General features: G+C 64.7%; 7 protein-coding genes across 7 annotated transcripts; 3 read left to right on the top strand and 4 right to left on the bottom strand.

Moving 5' to 3' along the window:
- Positions 1-332: 332 nt before the first annotated feature.
- Positions 333-1875, bottom strand: VTJ83DRAFT_3853 (uncharacterized protein; the record flags this gene model as incomplete). The annotated part of the gene is made up of 2 exons (XM_071010277.1): positions 333-1145; positions 1252-1875. The coding sequence occupies 2 exons, from the start codon at positions 1873-1875 to the stop codon at positions 333-335; spliced, it is 1437 nt and encodes a 478-aa protein (XP_070867731.1).
- An 834-nt stretch (positions 1876-2709) lies between these two features.
- Positions 2710-3793, bottom strand: VTJ83DRAFT_3852 (uncharacterized protein; the record flags this gene model as incomplete). The annotated part of the gene is made up of 2 exons (XM_071010276.1): positions 2710-3454; positions 3516-3793. 2 exons carry the CDS (start codon positions 3791-3793, stop codon positions 2710-2712), a joined length of 1023 nt encoding a protein of 340 aa, XP_070867730.1.
- Positions 3794-4378: 585 nt separating this feature from the next.
- Positions 4379-5229, top strand: VTJ83DRAFT_3851 (uncharacterized protein; the record flags this gene model as incomplete). Its single annotated transcript, XM_071010275.1, has 2 exons — positions 4379-4391; positions 4457-5229. The coding sequence occupies 2 exons, from the start codon at positions 4379-4381 to the stop codon at positions 5227-5229; spliced, it is 786 nt and encodes a 261-aa protein (XP_070867729.1).
- A 572-nt stretch (positions 5230-5801) lies between these two features.
- VTJ83DRAFT_3850 (uncharacterized protein) lies at positions 5802-7415 on the top strand (the record flags this gene model as incomplete). The annotated part of the gene is made up of 1 exon (XM_071010274.1): positions 5802-7415. The coding sequence occupies one exon, from the start codon at positions 5802-5804 to the stop codon at positions 7413-7415; it is 1614 nt and encodes a 537-aa protein (XP_070867728.1).
- Positions 7416-7614: 199 nt separating this feature from the next.
- VTJ83DRAFT_3849 (uncharacterized protein) lies at positions 7615-9891 on the bottom strand (the record flags this gene model as incomplete). Its single annotated transcript, XM_071010272.1, has 3 exons — positions 7615-7791; positions 7967-9311; positions 9398-9891. The coding sequence occupies 3 exons, from the start codon at positions 9889-9891 to the stop codon at positions 7615-7617; spliced, it is 2016 nt and encodes a 671-aa protein (XP_070867727.1).
- Positions 9892-11032: 1141 nt separating this feature from the next.
- On the top strand, positions 11033-12166 carry VTJ83DRAFT_3848 (uncharacterized protein; the record flags this gene model as incomplete). The annotated part of the gene is made up of 1 exon (XM_071010271.1): positions 11033-12166. One exon carries the CDS (start codon positions 11033-11035, stop codon positions 12164-12166), a length of 1134 nt encoding a protein of 377 aa, XP_070867726.1.
- Positions 12167-13163: 997 nt separating this feature from the next.
- Positions 13164-18212, bottom strand: VTJ83DRAFT_3847 (uncharacterized protein; the record flags this gene model as incomplete). The annotated part of the gene is made up of 1 exon (XM_071010270.1): positions 13164-18212. The coding sequence occupies one exon, from the start codon at positions 18210-18212 to the stop codon at positions 13164-13166; it is 5049 nt and encodes a 1682-aa protein (XP_070867725.1).
- Between the last annotated feature and the right edge of the window lie 371 nt (positions 18213-18583).

Below are 18583 nucleotides of genomic sequence, written 5' to 3'. Positions count from 1 at the left end.
TCTTAAGAACAAACCCCCCCAAAAAAAGGGACAAAGATGAGGACCATCCATCTCTTGAAGAATGTCCGTGTAACTCAGTAGATCCGACCCTACATACGCAGTACCCGAGAGGAACAGCAAAACATCCCATCTCTATCCAGGTCTAATACACCCAAAAAATGATCCTCCTACATTCGAGGTGAAAACAAGTGAATTACCCTCTGCCCATCCATCCCGTTGTTCGATCCGCAAGCACTTGTCTTGTAAATGGCCCCTACGCACACCCAGCCTCTCAATACCCCCTCCACCCCACACAACAATGTGCCTCGGTACGTGCTGGTGGCCCTCCTCCTTCACAGCCCGCACTCGGCCGCCAGCCGCTTCGCCCTCGGCACGTTCACCCCGGACACCTTCCCCGGGGCCGGCTCGCCCACCGTCATCCACGCGCTGACGTGGCACAGGCCGGCCGCCGCGTCCCACGACCACGCCATGCACGCCCGCGACCGCCGCTCGCAGTGCCGCCGGCACGCGGCGGCGGCGCCGACGCCCCCGAGCGTGAGCATCGACTCGTCCGGCAGGCCCACGTAGTCCCACCCGTCGGCCGCTTCGCCGTCGGGGACCGCCCACGGCGCCGGCCGGCCGTGCATCTCCCACAGCCGGCCCCACACCAGAGCCTCGCCGTCGACGGGCAGGTCCCGGAACCGGCGGCCGACGTCGCGCATGGCGTCCGGGGACGGGAACTTGTGGAACGACGCGAGGGGCGCGCACACGCGGTCGGCGCGGACGCGGGCGAGGGCCGGGGGCTCGCCGTTGAACCAGCGGGCGTACGTCTCGTCGAGGTGGACGCCGAGGCGCAGGAGGGCGCGGGCCAGCAGGCGGTCGCCCCACGTCTCGTCGAGCGAGGCGGCGTGGAGCGCCGCGAGCCCGCGCCGGTCGCCCACGAGCCGCGCCACGGCGGCCCGCGACAGCGCGATGCCCGAGCCGCCGTGCGCGAACCGGGCGCGGAAGTCGCCGACCGGGTTGCCCAGGTACCGCGGCCGCCGCGGGTCGAGGTGCTGCAGCAGCCGGAAGAGCGTCGGCTGCACCAGGTACGTGTCGTCGTCGACCAGCAGGTACCACTGCTTGTCCGGGTACTTTTGGTAGGCCATTTCGAGGCCCGAGAGGAACTAGGGACGAGAAAGAGAAGGAAAACAAAAAGCTCTAGGACGGGCTCACCCGAGGGGGGGGAAAAAAAGAGAGAAAGAGGGAGAGGGAGAGAGGAAAACTACGTACCTTCATGGCGTCCAGCTCCCACCCAAACGCGCGGCAGTGCTGCAGCGCCAGGGCCTCGTCTCCGCGGTAGATGGCCTCGGCCAGCTGCTGGTACTTGCGGACGCGAGGGTGCCCGCGGAACGCGGCGAGGTGCTGGCGGATCGAGTGCCCGACGGCGTCGTACACGTGGAGCTTTTGCTCCTCGGGGGCGCCCGGCGCCGCGAACATGACGTCCCCTTCCGAGTCGGCGATGACCATGATGTCGCGGAACCGGCTCGCCTCGGGCAGGGCCTCGAGCCAGGCCGGGACCCGGTCGCGGGTGCCGTAGCCCGTCTTGACGATGACGAGGACGTCGCGGCCGACGTCGAGCGGGTGGCGCGGCGGCGCGTCGTCGTGGGCCCAGCGCTCGCTCGGCGCCGGCAGCAGGGCCTCGCGGAGCCGCTTCGCGTTCCACCAAACGGCGAGGCGCAGCGTGTTGTCGTAGGGCAGCAAGGCCCAGAGCAGCAGCACGACCGCCGCCGCCAAGCCGAGACCCACCGCCGGCCGGCCCGGGAGCCACCGTAGTTTCCTGCGGCTTCGCGGCCGGAGGCGCGCCGGCTGGGGGCCCATGCCCACGCGGTTCCAGTCGATGGATGTGGCGGTCATGGCGGTTCCGACGGCCGGTGAAGATGGAGGTGGTGTGGAAGGGAAAAGAAACCTCGATTTTTTTTTTTTTTTTTTTTTTTTTTGGGGGGGGGGGGGGGTTGACCTGGTAGGTCGAGCTGTGACTGGATCTCTGGGGGTGGTTGATGAATGCAAGACCGCCCGACCCGGGGGTTAGGGGGGTTGGGGTTGGGGTTGGTTGATCCACTCAGGTACCTGAGGTCTCGGCGGCCGTGTCCATGGTCGGTGGTCAGTGGCCAGCGGTAGGAGGTCGGCGGTTGGCGGTCAGGGGGGGAATTGGGGGGTCTTCGGCCAGCCACCAAGCTAGCGAAGCTTTGTGGTCCAGCGTAATCGTAGTTATCCAGCGAGCGTCGGGTTGTGTAACAACAGCAGGTCACGTAACGAAATGTTACGTAACGGTCATCCACACAGGCACCTCCGCATCATGGGGCCTCACCTCACAATAGGACTCCCAAAGAAATGTCTAGACAAACAGCGTCTTTTCCCTGGATCCAGCCATGGCTGCAGGAAAAGGGCGGGTGGCTTGGGTTCTACATTCGAAGCCCCTGGCCAGGTGGTAGGTATATCAGGGTGCCAGGCTCTCGCACCTCGTCTTCTACATGGTTATCCGAGGCCCCCAAAGCGTCCACTGTAGGGTTAGGGTGGATGGTCCACTCATGCATCCGACATCAACATCAACACCACATGGGACCTCGAGCCATGGCTCGGGCTGGGCTGTCCTGCTGTTGCTGTTGCTGTGGCTGTTCCCGTCCTTTTACGCACCTGCATCCAAGGTGCCTGCCTAGCTAGGGAACTTAGTAGGTAGGTTCCCTCTTATCATTCCCTCCTCGGCCTCTTGACCTCCACCTCCTCTCCTGTCCCATTCGGCTCCTTGCCGTCCTCTTCCCGGGGGTGCACCGCGCCGGCACCCTCCCCCAACTCTCCGCTCACCGCCCCCTCCTGCGCTTCTTCTTCTTCCTCTCCGTCCCCGCCGATCCAGTTCCCTTCTTCGTCAAAGTACTCGTGCACGTTCTCCGCCGTAATCCACCCCCCGCTGCCCGGCAACGGCGGCGGTAACCCCCCGGTCCCCGACCCCGCAAACGCGCCGGGCAGGCCCTCGATGGGCTCGTAATCGCCCTCGAACAGAATCTGCGCGTCGCCGGCGTCGTCCGCGTCCTCGCCGTCCTGCACGGGGTCCGGGTTCAGGTTGGAACACTCCGAGATGGCCTCGAAGAGACGCGTCGCTTCCGCGGACCTGGCGTCGTCGCCGTCTGTTGTTGCGGAGGCGGAGGCGGCGGCGGCGGTGGCAGCGCCAGCAGCGCCAGCACCGTTAGCACCGTTGGCACCGTTGGCAGCAGCGGTGGTGGTGTTGGTCGCTGGGGCCGGCGGGATCAGCGTCAGCTCGATGGTGTCAAAGTCGTCGTCGCCGGCGCCCCCGTCGGCGAGGTCCAGCTGGAGGTATACGGCGGGGAAGACGACGCCGCCGTCGGAGCTGCGGAGCTTCTTGATGGCGTGGATGGTGATTTGCTGGTAGGGGATCGAGACGCCGCATTCGGCCGCGGGGGAGAAGAGGGAGAGGTCGCTAAGGGAGAAGAGGAAAGGTGAGCCAAAAGGTAAAAGAAGAAGAAGAAGAAGAAGCTTACCGAGAGTTGACAAACACGTCGACGTTTTGCTCCACGGGCTCCTCGGCCTGGTCGGCGAGGGCCGAGCTTTCTGGGGCGGTGGGCTCGGACGAGAGGTCGGCGGGGAAGAAGGGCAGCTTGTCGCGCTGCGACTTGGGAATCCAGGCCTTGGCGCCGGCGGCATGGTAGAAGAGAACGGGCTTGCCGTCGAAGAAGCTCTCGGGGGTCTGCTCCAGGTGCTGGGAGAGAGGGGTGTAGTCGTCGACGGCGAAGGGGCGCCGGACGGTTTGGAGGCTCATCTTTGGCAGGGAGATGCTGTCTGGTCGGATCGGGGTGACCCAGGCGACAATGATGCGCACAAGTGTTGGAGGAGGGAGAACAGAAATGGGAACGTCGAGCAACTGTTTCGACTGTTTTTGGCTGGACCTGAGGAAAGAAGCAGAATCGACGTGGGGACCCTTGCAGCCTGCAGCTTCCACCTGGAGAGCAGAGGACCTGACCAGGAGGAGCTTGCGCCTGCTAGCTAGCTACTACACAGTATAATTACCTACTGCGTATTGCTGTCGTAAACGGATGTGGGGCAGAGTTTTATCTTATCGCCAACCCCCCTCCCCCCGCTTGCTCGCGGCTCATGGTACATGGTTCACTAGTGCACCGTACACCGTAACTACGCAGTAGATAAGGTACCTACCACCTAGGTAGTTAATTATGTACTAACGTTATAGGCCCGCGACGCTGGGAAACGGGCCGGAACAAGATCCACGGTATTCCGTACCACGAACGGTCCCAACCTCGATGGCATCCTGTCACCGGGATTCCTCCCTATTCTTTTCCCTCCCGACAATCACCGAACCCTCTGCCACTGCCGCTCGATCGCCGACACAATGCACGACGACCGTAAGCACCAGCTCCGTCTTTTTGCGCCCTCTCCAGATCCCGAACTAACCTGCCGTCGTTCCCAGGCACTCATCCCTTCCTCCAACAAATCCCCCTGACCGTCTCCCCCTTTGTCAACCTGCCCACCGCCACCACCCTCCCCTACCGTTACAAGCCCATGCCCTCCACCCTCCCGCCATCCATCCTCGGCAGTTTCTCCGCCGTCGTCGCAGACGCAGACACCCAAGCCTCTTCTTCCACCACCACCACCACCACCATCACCAACCCCGCCGACCCTCTCACCGCCGCTGCCGCCGCTGCTGCAGGCAACGGAGGCAACGGCGCGCCGAGCAACAAGCCCAGATACGTCACCTCTCCCTCGGGCCAGGCCGCCCACCCGGACGACATTCTCGCCTCGTGCCGCGCCCTGCACGAGCACGTCGCCCGCCTCGTCGCCCAGGCCGAGCGCGACCTGACCGCCGCCGACGAGCGCATCCGCGCCCGGGAGCTGGCCGAGAAGCGGCGGGTCGCGCCGGGGTGGCTGGACAGCGACGCGAGGCTGCTGGAGCCCGAGAGGCCAGCGGGGAGCGCGACGGCGACGGGAGCAGCCGGGTCGGGATCGGGGTCGGGATCGGGGTCGGGATCGGGGTCGGGATCGGGATCGGGCGTGGGGTTGGGGTTGGGGTTGGGGTTGGGGGTCGGCGCCGGCGAGCAGCATCAGCTGGTGCAGGGATGGTCAACGGGGAACGGCTACGGGGATGCAACGTCGGGGCTGAGCGAGATGGAGGCGCCGGACACGGGGGAGCAGCTGGACAGGGCGTTTGGGGGGTTGCAGCTGGGGGGTTCCAAGGCGTCGTGATGCGCCAAGGCGGTGGGGGAAGGAGGAGAGAGGTTGGATAGAAGGATGGGAGGATACCCGACAAGCAGAGCGACCCGATGTCTCGACATGCTCAGCGCCCGTTTTTTTGGTTGGCGTGTTTTGCGTGTGTCCAAGCTGTGTCCAAGTAGATGGACGAGTTGTCAAGCATCCATGGAGGGCGGTCGTATAGAGCAGGACCTTCAACAACAAAGAATAACAGCCTATGTAATGCTACAAACACACTCTCAGGGAACCAGCAGCTCTGTTCTACCCCACGTTTCCGTTAATGACAAAGAAATGCCGGCCCTCTCGCTCAGGTACCGTACCCGAGAGAGGGAGGGAGAGAGAGAGAGAGGGAGGCGAAAGGCGGACGTTGTCTCGTGCCAAGCCCCATGACCGCATCCCCCATGTCAACAGCATTTCTTGGCTTATTCCTGCACTTGGACTTCTTCCAGGCCATTTCATCACCGACAAAAAAAAAAAAAAACAAACCCGCGAGGAAACTTTCTTCCTTTCATCCTCATCCTCCTCCTCCTCCTCCTCCTCCTCCTCCTCCCCCCCAGATATCCAACATGCCACCGCCTCCCACCCAAAAACGCATGACGGCCAATCCGGCCCGTCCCGCCCGCCACCGCGCCGGCAAGGCGGTCGGCCCCGAATCCTCCTCCGACTCCGATTCCGACGACGACAACGACGACAACGCCGCCTCGGACCGCGAAGAGACGAAAAAGGCGCCTCCGCGCCGGGCCGCGCCGCCGCCGCGATTCGCCACCTCGGCGGGACCGGGACGCGTGATTTCCCGCGGCGACGGGGCCAAGATCAACCTGGCCGGCGTCGGGCTGGGAGGGACGGACCGGGCCGACGACGAGGCGCGACGGCAGGCGGCGAGGAAAGCGAGGGAAGAGGCCGAGCGGAAAGCGAGGGAGGAGGGGTTCGTGACGGAGGAAGACGACGACGACGACGACGACGAGGAAGAGGACGGGAGCGAAGCGTCGGGAAGCGGGTCCGAACAAGAGTCCGAGTCCGACGAGTCCGAATCGGAAGAAGAAGAAGCCCCCCGTCGGTTGATGATGCGACCCAAGTTCATCCCCAAAAGCCAGCGACAAGCCCAAGCCCAAGCCGGCGGCGCCGGCACCGCCGCTTCTACTACTACTACTACTCCTGCCACCGCCGCCGCTGTCGCCCCGACCGTCCATTCCTCGGCCCAACCCGCCGGCGGCGCCGAGGACACGGAAGCCCGCCGCCGCGCCGCCGACGAGCTCGTCGAGGAGCAGATCCGCAAGGACCTGGCGGCGCGCCGCTCCGGGAAAAAGCACTGGGAGTCGTCGTCGGCGTCCGGGTCCGACGCCGAGGCCGAGGTGGACGACACGGATGACGTCGACCCCGAGGCCGAGCACGCGGCGTGGAAGCTGCGCGAGCTCAAGCGGCTGCGGCGCGAGCGCGACGCCATCGAGGCGCGCGAGCGGGAGCGCGCCGAGCTGGAGCGCCGCCGGGGCCTGACCGAGGAGGAGCGCCGCGCCGAGGACGAGGCCCGCCTCGCCGCCCAGCGCGACGAGAAGGAGGGCCGCGGCAAGATGGCCTACATGCAGCGGTACTTCCACCGCGGCGCCTTCTACACGGACCAGGCCGCCGAGATGGGGCTCGACAAGCGCGACGTCGTCGGCGCCCGCTTCGCCGACGACGTCGACCGCTCCCTGCTGCCCAAGGCCCTCCAGATGCGCGACCTGTCCAAGATTGGCAAGAAGGGCGCCACCAAGTATCGCGATCTCAAGAGCGAGGACACGGGCCAGTGGGGCGGCCTGGCGGACGGCAGGAGAAGCGGCGGCGGCGGGTGGGACAGGGCCCCGAGGGACGTGGACGAGCGGTTCCGGCCCGACGACGATTTCCGGCGCCGGCGGGAGGGAGGCGATGGCGCCAAGGGGGCCAACGCCATACCGCTGGGGGAGCGGAGGGACAGGGACAGAGACAGGGATCGGCACAGAGACGGCAGCCGGAGCCGGGACGGGCGCAGGGACGACGCCTCGTACCGGCGGCGCGACGACGGCCGCGACAGGCCAAGAAGGTCGCGCTCCCGGTCTCGGTCGCCGCGCTCGGACCGGCGGAAACGGTCTCCGTCCCGGGAGCGCGGAGGAGGAGATGGGCATGGGTACGAGGGCGACAAGCGGCGGCGGGTGGACGCCAGATGATAGGAAAGGACCTGCGGCCGGCGGCCTCCCCTCCAATGCGCACAACATAGGTACACGCGCATACACACCTGCATACCCAACGTGTTTCGTTCTTTGTTGGCCGATCCGACCCGATGACGTGACGTGACGTGGATTTCCAGCCCCCCTCCTCTTCTTTCCTGCATTATCCATTTTCATCATCATGAAACCTCTTGACTAGTTAAATCCTCGTAATCTCGACCCTTGCCCTGTCGAATATCCTGTGCGCCACCATGCCTTCTTCCACCTTGGCGAGAGCCTCCTGCGACGGCGGATACAACGTCATCTTGGCGTACGTCCCCGCGGCCTTTCGTTTGGAGAGGTAGCCCGGGTTGATGACCAGGACGCTGTCGACGACCTGAATCCTCGCCGCGTCAGCTTGCAGAGTCCCACGCAACACAGCACGTGTTCCCCAGGGAGGGGGGAGAGGGCGGTGAGGAAGAAATAAAAAGGGAGAGAGAGAGAGAGAGAGAGAGAGAAAGAGAGAGAAAGAGAGAGAAAGAGAGAGAGAGAGAAAGAGAGAAAAAGCTCACCTTGGCAAACGGTGGTAACGCGCTCGGCACCACCAACACGTCCGGCCTCACGTTCACCATCTCGCCTAGCTTGAGGTAGCTCACGTCGAGCATGGCGCCCGGCGGGACGCCGCCGCCGCCAATCTCGGCGGCCACGCCCGTCTTGGGCAGCTTCCTCCGGTCCGTGGGCGGGAACAGCGGGAAGTAATGCCGCTGCTCGATGAGGTAGCGGCTCACGCGGGTGAGCGCGTCGGCGCCGCCGACGCCGCCGCCGACCAGCTCCTCGTGGCGCAGCTCCCACAGCGCGTCCTGCGCGCTGACGCCGAGCACCATCTCGTTGATGTTGAGGGTCATGGGGTTGCCGACGACGCGGGCGGAGCGGGGCAGGCCGAGCTCCTTGCGGGGGAACACGTCCTGGGGCCAGGCGACGTGCTTGTCGACGAGGTCGCGCACCGAGGGCACGAGGAGGATGGTGGCGGCCGGGTTGGCGGCGGCGACGCGCTGCAGGGCGGGCGCCACGAGGTGGCGGAACACGGTGGCCATGGTGGCCGTGTCCGGGTCGTGGACGGCGTCGGGGGGCAGGTCGAAGTCGCCCGAGGCGAGCAGGGGGTGCTCGGCGTCGAGGAAGGGCCCCGCGAGAACGAGCACGTCGACGAGCTGGTCGGCGGCGTCGCTGCAGAGGGCGTGCAGGGGCTCAAAGTCGAGGTTGTCGTCGGCGGTGTAGGGGCCCGAGGCGAAGAGGAGGGTCAGCGGGGCGGGCGGGGGGGCGTCGTCGTCGTCCATGACGTCCGGCCCGCCGCGCAGGCGCTCGAGGTGGGAAGCGAGCACGTCCGGAGGCGAGGCGGCGCAGGGGAGGGGCGGGACCTGGAGGATCTGGTGGACGGTGAAGTCGCGGCCGGACGAGTTGACGCCGCGCAGGGCCACCATCTGGCCGGGGAAGAAGTGGTAGGTCGGGAGGCGGGACAGGTTCAGGGGCACGCGCAGGCCGTTGCCCGTGGCGCGGGAGGTCTCGAGGACCAGGGAGGCGGCGTTGAGCTTGCCCTCGGGGGAGTCGGAGGCGATGCGGCCGACGGCGACGATCTCGGTGGTGCCCTGGCTGGCGGGGTTGCCAAAGGCCGAGTCGTCGAGCTTGTGGTGCTGGGCCACGAGGGCCGTGAAGTCGTCTATCCGGTCGTCGAGGATCTCGGAGGCTTCCGAGAGCTTCATGGCGAGGCCCTTGTAGGCGAGCTTCCTCTGGTCCGAGGTGGCGGTAAGCTTGATGCGGGGCTCGGGGAAGGGGGCGATGGGAGGTTCGGCGGGGTCGAGCTTCTCGTTGAAGACCTCGAGGACCTCGCCCGGGTTGGCTCTGTCGGCGAAGGAGGAAGGACTAGAAGAAGAAGCAAGTTGGAAGCAAGCGTCAGCATGCAGCGAGAGAGAGAGAGAGAGAGAGAGGAGAGGGTAGAGAAGGCGTACGGGATGGCGCCCATGGCGTTCAAGTGGTCCTCGACCTTCATGGGGGAGGAGCTGGGAGGTTCGGCGCCGACGCCGACGCCGACGCGGGCGCGGGAGGCGGGGGTCTTTTTGGGGCCGGGCCTGGCGCCGCGGCCGGGGCCGGGGGTGGTGAGGCCGTCGAGCATGCCAAAGACATCGCCGCCGGACTTTGCGACGCGCGGGGTCGGGGCGGAGCGCCTTTCCGACTTGACGGCGGGGTGGGAGCGGGCGGACCTCTCGAGATCGTCCTGGAGGGTCTGCTTGAAGGCGCGGAGGGTGTCGATGGAGGCCTTGAAGTCGTCCATGCCCATCTTGATGCCGTACGACTCCCACTTGAAGTAGAGGTCCTGGACCGAGAGCTGGTGCATGCGCATGATGGACTGGAGCTCGGCGGCGACGTCGGGCTCGAGCTGGCCCGAGGCCGGGGCGAAGCGCTGCCTGAGCTCGGCGAGGGTTTCGTTGGATTCGGCGGCCATGACGTCGGTCGGTTGTCGTCGTTGGTCGGTTCAGGTCTGCATTTGCGTCGAGTGTAAGTGAAGTTTTGGGGGGGAACAAGCGAAGATGAGGCCAGAGGACTTGGAGAGGATGTTTGGAAGAAGGAGAATGGTCCTAGTTGGAGGTGTAAATTACATGTCATGGGATGTCATGGGAAACTGGGAAACAGGAATCTTTCGCTTTGTGACGGGAACGACAACGACAGCGACGACGCGTGAGACGCGCCTAACGAGAAAACCAAAAGCCCCACGGCACTTGCACTTTACTATACGCGGGCCATCGCGCCAAGACTTCTTCCCTCCTTGCCAAAAAAGGATCCGCCCGGGTGGGTTCTCGACTGTCCAATAGCCTCCCTCCCTCTTTTCGTGCCTGTTAACGCCAAGCCGTATCAGGACTAGCGCGCAGATCCGCCGAGCTGGATGCGGTCGCTCAGCGCTGTTTTCCCCCCCTCCCTCCCCAATCCCCCCCCCAACATGCCAAATGCCATTCGGTCTCTTGGAACCCTTGGATTCCCGCCCCCTGGAAAAAAGAGGATAACAGCGGGCATTGCGTACCCAGAGGAGCGCCGAGGAGCCAGAGAGCTACGCGGTGAAAGTATCCATCTAGTTTATCTATCTATCTATCTCTCTACCTTGAGGTATTGATTCATCTTGGTTGGTTGGGCGTGTGTCTTATCTGCCGCTGGACTTCTTGGGATTTCTTTGGATTCCAACCAACGACGTTCCTCCTGGTTGAATCTCTCCTTAAACACACACATACACACATACACATACACATACGCAGTACACACACACACACTCTCTCTCTCTCTCGCTCTCTTTCTTTTTCTCCTTTCTTTCCTTCTTTCACTCTCTGGGCTCAACATCGAGTTCCACTTCGTACCTTGACGGGACAAACACACAAAACACAGCCAAGGGTAAGGCTTCACTCTCACCCATTCACCCCCTTCCCCCCCTTCTTTGTAACCAAACAACCCAAAACTCTATCAAAGTAAATCTCTCTGCATCCACCCACCCCATCGTGCTAACCTGCCCCTCCTCTTCCGCCTCCTCCTCCTCCTCCTCCTCTAAAGATACAACCCCCCAACCACCCTTCTCACGGGAGCCATCCAAAAAAGAAAACATGTCAACACCAACTCCTGCTGCTGCTGCTGCTGCTGCTCAACCCGGGGCCGGCGTGCTCAAGGTGCCTCTGCCTTCTCCCACCGCGGATAGCCGCCCCAAGGACCGCCCCGTCTTGACCCCTGAGCAGCAGCAAAAGTACGACTGGCTGCTCGCCCAGGCCAAGGGCTGGCCCGAGGTGCCCTCGGCCAAGGGCCACGCCGGCCCCCTCACGGAGCGCGAAAAGTTCTGGCTCACCCGCGAGTGCCTGTTCCGCTACCTGCGCGCCACCAAGTGGCACGAAAAGGACGCCGAGGCCCGCCTCCTCGAGACCCTGGCCTGGCGCCGCGAGTACGGCGTCGACCAGCTCACCGCCGACCACATCTCCCCCGAGAACGAGACGGGCAAGCAAATCATCCTCGGCTACGACAAGGAGTGCCGCGTCTGCCACTACCTCAACCCGGGCCGCCAAAACACGGACCCGTCCCCGCGCCAGGTCCAGCACCTCGTCTACATGGTCGAGCGCGTCATCGACCTCATGCCCCCCGGGCAGGAGACCCTCGCCCTGCTCATCAACTTCAAGCAGAGCAAGTCGCGCTCCAACACGGCCCCCGGCATCGGCATCGCCCGCGAGGTGCTCCACATCCTGCAGCACCACTACCCGGAGCGCCTCGGCCGCGCCCTCATCATCAACATGCCCTGGATCGTCACGGGCTTCTTCAAGCTCATCACCCCCTTCATCGACCCCCTCACCCGCGAGAAGCTCAAGTTCAACGAGGACATGGCCAACTACGTGCCCCAGGAGCAGATGTGGTCCGAGTTCAGCAGCGGAAGGCTCGACTTTGAGTACGACCACGCCGTCTACTGGCCCGCCCTGCACAAGCTGTGCGAGGAGCGCCGCGAGTCCCGCTGGAAGCGCTGGCTCGCCGCCGGAGGCCACGTCGGCGAGTCCGAGGATTACCTGGCCGGCGCCACCGAGGTCGGCGTCGCCGGCCCGCTCGCGCCCGCTCCGGCCCCGGCCCGGCCCCGGCCCGGCCCCGGCTTCCGAAGCCCCCGCTCCGGCCGCGGAGCCGCCGGCAACGACGGCGACCACGACAAAGGCAACGGCAGGCGACTCGGCCGCGGCGACCGACGCCGAGGTCTCCGAGGTGGATGAGAAGATGGCCCAGCTCAAGGTCGAGCCGACGCCGTCGGCTCCGGCCCAGAACGCGGCCGCTTCGAGCTGAGGCCCCCCACGGATGTCCAAGTCGTGCTTGCTAGCTACTGGTGGTGGTGGTGGTGGTACGCGGTGAAGCTAGAGCGAAAAAAGAGAGAAAAAAGAGCGTTGGCCCTGTCAGATAGCGATGCGTTTAGCCCACACTGTCGTAATACCCTTCGGCCTTTTTTGATTTATTTCTTTATTATTTATTCATTTTCTTTTTTTGCGCGCCTCGTGTCTCCCATGATTGGATTCTCTTTTTTTTATTTTTCTTATTTTCTTTTTACGCATCAACCGTCCGTCCCCGAGTTGGCCCAAGGGCGGGCCTTGATCCATTTATTGGTTGCTCGCCGGCATAACTCGCCAAATGCGGTAGCTCTGGCCTGACGCTGTCAAGCAGCGGATCGAAGGCACCTTGTAGGCGAGAACAAAGTCAAGAGGCATGCATGGCGGTTGAGCGTGGCGATCGGATTCGCACAAGACCAACCCTCTCCTGAAACCGGTATCCATCAACGTCTGGGGTGCAACACTGAAATTGTATTTCTTTTTGTACCCAAAGCTAGGTAGGTAGGTAGTCGGCACCCAAAGCTTCCCAATCCACCTCCGTATCTATGCAAAACCATATGCGTGTCTGTGCGTGCGTGTGCGTGTGTGCGTGTGTGTGCGTGGTGCGTATACGTGTGCGCGTCTGCGTGTAGTTATATATATGTGAAGAAACAAGAGAGTGTGTGAAACCCAGCCCGCAGCGTTGACCCATTCAATCCGGGCACAAAGCAACCAACCCGCCCCGACAAAAAAAAAAAAAAAAAAAAAAAAAAAAAAAAAAGCAAAGCAAAGCAAAGCAACAAACCGTTTCCTCTCCACCCAAAACTCCGTTGCGCCATCATGCGTGTGCCCTTATAAATGCCCCCCTTCTCCCATATCTACAGCAAATACAGACATGACCCATTTCGCTTCATGATCCCCCCGAGGGCGCGATCCCCTTGATCGTCACCTCCACCGCACTCTTTTGCTCCCCGGGGATCTCGTCAACGCCGTTGCCGCTCTTGGCGTTCTTGTCGTGATCCTCCTCCCCTTCCGCTCCATCCTTCTCCCTCTCCTCCTCGGGCGGCGTAAAAGGCCGATGCCGCGGATACTCCGACGTTAACCGCCTCGGCGTGACGGACCCCGACCCGTGACCATACGGCGAGAGATTGCCGTTGTTGGTGGCGGCGGCAGCGGCGCTGCTGCTTTCCCACCGCTGCCATCCCGGTAGCGGAGCGGCCGCCGACGTGGACGCTGACGCCGACGTGACCGTCTTGAGCGACGCGGCGTCCCCTGCGCCGCGGTTTCTTCCCGTCGTCCCGCCGCCGGCGGCGGCGGCGGCGGCGGCGGCGCCCGTCTCGCCGTTCGCGTTACCAGCGCCCTCCGCGGCGGCCTCGAGGTCAAGGAAAACGTTGCCGCCGCCGCCGCCGCCCTTGGCGTGCTCCCTCAGCACCTCCTTCACCCCCTGGATGTGCTCCATCTCCTGCATGAGATCCCGATCCGTGGGCCAGAGGCTCTTCCTCGCCGCCGTGACCCCCAGCTCGAACACGATCAGCGCCGACAGCACCACGATATGCACCAGCCACCACATGGGTGCCCGGCCGAACTCCTTGAGGAACGTCTCGTGGATGACGTACAGCCCCAGCCGGGCCGGGTACAAGAGGCTGATGAGGATGTTCCACAGCCACCAGCCCAGCAGCGAGAGGAACATGGCGCCGAGGATGATGGCCGTGCGGTCGTGCACCTCCAAGAACATGAGCTTGATGTTGATGAAGACCACGGCCAGGGAGAAGGCCAGGGTGCCGACGGCGTAGAGGTCCGTCGGGACGGGGAAGTGCGAGGTGGCGGCGTAGATGTAGTAGACGAGATAAAAGATGAGCCCCGATTCGACAACACCCATAAACATCCACCCCAGATACTGCAAAAAGTGAAACCCGCGGTTCTTTTGGCCGAAGGCGTACAGCTCGGGCACGGCCAGCAGGGTCTCGGCCGACAGGTCGCGCTCGAAGATGCCCGGGATGATGACGGGCAGCGACGTGAAGATGGTGTTGAAGACGGTCAGCGCGGTCGACTCGTACAGCGAGGTGCCCGTGTAGCCGTTGTAGCGCTGGTAGTGGGCCTGGACGAGGTAGAAGACCACCTCCTTCCAAAAGGTGCCCAAGATGTACTTGCCGCTGCGGATATAGTTCCAGCGGCCGTGGACGAACAGCAGGCGCTGCAGGAAGCGGAACTGGGCGATCGAGTAGTCCGAGATGCGAGCCGCCTGCAGGCCTTCGCGGCCCGAGATGCCGACGCCCACGTGGGCCGTCTGGATCATCGAGATGTCGTTGGCGCCGTCGCCGATGGCGAGCGTGACGGCCGAGGGCACCTGCTTGCGGATGCAGCGGACAAGGTTGGCCTTTTGCGAGGGCGACGCGCGGCAGCAAATGACCGAGTCGACCCTGGCGACCAGGTCGAAGAAGAGGACGCGGAGCGTCTCGTCGCCCTCGACGACGGCGAGCGTATGGCCGTCGATGACGGCGACCGAGTGCGGCACCATCCCCCGGCAGATGTCGGTCAGGGTCATGGCCAGGCGGTCGCGCAGGTCGCCGAGCGTCACGTCCAAGATGTACACCTCGGAAAACGGCTTGCAGATGCGCGCCGAGTGCGCCACGTTGATGGCCGTCTCGCGCTTGTCGCCCGTGAGCATCCACACCTTGATGTTGGCCCGCCGCAGCTTGTCGATGGTCTCGGGCACGCCCGCTTGCAGCTTGTCTTCGATGGCCGTGGCGCCCGCGAGGTCAAAGTCCTGCTCGATCAGCTCGGCCGCCTCCTCGATGCGCTCCTGGCGCTTTACCAGGCTCGTCGTCGCCTTGAGGTAGATCTCCTTCCACCGGCGGTACTCGTCCTCGTCCAGGTGGCGGTAGGCAAAGATGAGCGTGCGCAGGCCCTCGGTGGCGAACTCCTCGACGTGCTGGAAGCAGCGCTCGAAGAGGGCCGCCTCGCCGAGCGAGTGCGACTCGTCCACGGCGGCCTCGACCGGATCGGCGAGGCGCGCGAGCTCGAGCGACCGGCCCCCGCCGGCCATGGAGCGGCGGGGCGCCGCCAGGTAGGCGTCGGGGTCGTCGGCCTGCTCCCCCAGCACGTCGGCCTCGCGGCGCGAGAGCCACTGGTCCACCTCGTCCGTCAGGGCCATGGACCGGCGGAAGCCGTTGTCCTTGCGCTCGAGGGCCCGGCGGAGCGTCATGCTGTCGCGCTTGGGGCTCTGCAGGCTCAGCCGGCGGAGGGCCTTCTCCTGCTCGACGCTCCGGCGCATGCTGGCGCGGCGCTCGACGGCCGAGGCGGTCTGGAGGGCGAGCTGCTTCTGCTTGAGGCGCGGCAGGATGACGCTGTCGGCGCCCTTGATGAAGATGCAGATGCGGCCGTCGGGCATGCGGAGGACGATGGACATGCGCTTGCGCTTGCTGCTGAACTCGATGACGTCGAGGATCTCGTACACCTCGGTGATGGTCGCGCCGTTGGCGGCGCGCGTCTGCAGCGTCATGGACTGGGCGGAGCGCTCGACCAGCAGGTAGCCCAGGTCCCGGGCGGCCTCGACCAGCGCCAGCTCGTCGGGCGAGGCCGCCTGGAAGGACATCTCGCCGTCGCCGCGAACCTCGGGAAGGCACGTGTGGCACAGGGCCATGCACATGATGAACTGGCGCGTCTTGCGCGTGAAGTTGGAGTGCGGGTGGTTGGCGAGGTAGCGGAGGAGGTCTTCGGTCTTGAGCTCGAGCTGGGGGCGCGTGGGATGGACCGGCGACTTCCACCTCGACGCCGTGCTCGCCCTCGGCGCGCGGTGGCCGGCGTCGACCGGGTGCGCTCCGACCAGAGGCTCCTCCTTCGTTTCGGGATCGGCGGCGCGGGTGGCGGCGGCGGCCGCCGAAGCCGCGTGCTTGGCGGTCGGATCCGGCTCCCCCTTCTTGGCGGCCTCGCGCTGGAGGTCCATGTCGTGCAGGAAGGCGGTGCCGGCCACCGTCATCTTGCGAAACTTCATCATGTTCTCGGTCAGGGTGCCCGTCTTGTCGGAAAAGACGTAGCTCACCTGGCCGAGGTTTTCGAGGATGGTGGTGGTGTTGGCGACGAACTTGGTGTCGGTGTCCGGGTCGTACATCTCGACGTCGTTGAGCAGGTACAGCTGGCCGAGCTTGACGATCTCGAGGCTGACGTAGAGGGACAGGGGGATCAGGGTGTTGTAGGCGATGATGAAGGCGACGAAGATCTGGGTGAGGGTCACACTGCCGCGGTACAGGTACCAGGCGCGCGATTCGTACCGGCCGCGCCAGATGATGTAGCCGACCGTGCAGCCGACGCTGAGGATGACGACGAAGAAGACGAGCATGACGACGATGCGGTTGACGGCGTACTGCATCTCGGGGGCCTTGGCGCGCACGTTCTTGTTGGCGTTCATGCGGATCTTGCACTCCTCGCCCGTGTTGACGACCAGGCCGACGGCGTGTGTCGTGTTGCGCAGGATGGAGCCGCGGTAGACGATCTCGTTGAGGGTCAGGGGCATGGTCTCGCCGTTGACGGTGGCCCTGCCCTCGTAGTTGTACAGGTCGATGTTGGGATCCTCCGACACGACCTCGGCATCGCACGCCGCCATGGTCTCGATCGAGGCGCACCGCTTGGCCAGCAGGGGGCAGGCCTGCTTGCTCTTGAGGTTGGTCTCGCCGTCGAGCGCCATGGTCTCGATGTAGGCGACGCCGTTGAGCCCCGTGGCGTGGAGCAGGATGATGTCGGCGGGGACGTTCTCGTCGCGCTCCAGGCGGATGATGTCGCCCACCCTCAGGTCCTGCCACTCCACCTTGGCCCACCGGGCGTCCTCGACGATGCCCGCCCCGCCCACCTGCCCCATCTCGGTGGCCTGGTCGCCCACGGGCGGCTTTTCTCGGCCGAACATGGACCGGGCGCGTCGGCGGCCCTCGCCCGGGGCGCGCTTCACCGTGCCCTCCGGGTCCAGCACCGAGACCAGGCTTCGGTTCTCGAGCTTGTCGAGCCGGTAGCGGCGGTAGTCGTCGTAGCCTTCCTTGGCCATGCTGAGGGCCACAAAAAAGATGAGCGGGCCGATGGTGGTGTAGGTGCCCGTGGTGCTCAGGCCCGGTATCATCTGCAGGATACCGATGACGAGAAAGTAAAAGTTGGCCAGCTTGCTGAACTGGAAGAAGAGCTGCTTCGGGAGGAAGTTCCAGAGGGTGTAGCGGCTCGAGCGGATGAAGTTGGACACGTAGGGGTGGCCGGTGCGCTCATCCTTGAGGGGTTTCCGGCGCACCAGCCCGGGCTTCAGCGGTATGTGCCTGCCGTCCTGGCTGGGCGGCAACGGCTTCTGGCGCAGCAGGCCTTCGATGATGAAGCGCTTGTAGGCACCCTGGGCCGACGCTTGGAGCTTGTCCCACTTTTCGGCGGGGAGCCACGCTCGGCTGCTCTTGCGGCGCGCAAGGCCGCCAAGGGGCGCCGGCAAGACCGCTTCCGACTTTTCGACGGGGTCGGCGATGAGCACGGTGCTGTCGCGGCGCTCGTCAAAGGTCTGGCGCGGCAGGGTTAGAGAGACTCGAGGTTCGGCCTCGCGGCGGAGGCGGGCGGCGGCCGGCGTCGAGGGCCCGTCCTTCCTGGGCGACGGGGTGCGATTCGCCGAGCCGGACCCGCGGAGATCGCCGGCGCCGAAGGACGGGGACGGCTGGAAGCGGCGCGAGGCGGAGGAGCGCGTGCCGCCGTCGTAGCTGCGAGATCGCAGGTATTCGCCATCCCGGGCCAGGTGGAGGGACAGCCTCGGGCGGGCCTGCGTTACATGGGGGTCGCCATCGTGGGCAGGGGTTGGTGGTGCTGGTGGAAGCGGTGATAATGATGATGATGACGATGGCGTGGCTTGGGAGGGACTGGCCGAAGTCTGGCTCTGCAACTCGATGGTCTCGATCCGGTCCCGCAGGGCTTCTCGGGAGTTGGCGCGGGCGTTCCCGTCCATGCCGCGGGATCGCGAGGCCGACGGTGGCGAGGACAAGGCTCGACGAAAGGAAGTGGCCTCGGCTACCCACGCGAAGACGGGGGGGGGCGGCGGCGGCGGCGGCGTCAAGACGCTGGAGTCAAGACAGGACAAAAAGAAAGCGAACGGTGGGGGGGAGGGTTAGTAGGAACGGGACTGCGGTGGGTGATGCTGCGGCATTCCGGGCAGATGATGCTGGCCTGGCAATGACACGGGAACGAGCGAGGATGGAACCAGAACGGGCGTGGGTGCGGTTGTGAAGGTGGATGTGGTGGCGGAGGGGGACGTGGCCGGAGATGGGTTCGGGATGGAAAGGAGTGCAGAGACTGTGGGTTGAAAACAACCAGCCATCT

This window comes from Remersonia thermophila, chromosome 3, assembly GCF_042764415.1.
Source record: "Remersonia thermophila strain ATCC 22073 chromosome 3, whole genome shotgun sequence".
Lineage (NCBI taxonomy): Eukaryota > Fungi > Ascomycota > Sordariomycetes > Sordariales > Chaetomiaceae > Remersonia > Remersonia thermophila.
This window is presented reverse-complemented; position numbering and strand designations above follow the sequence as displayed.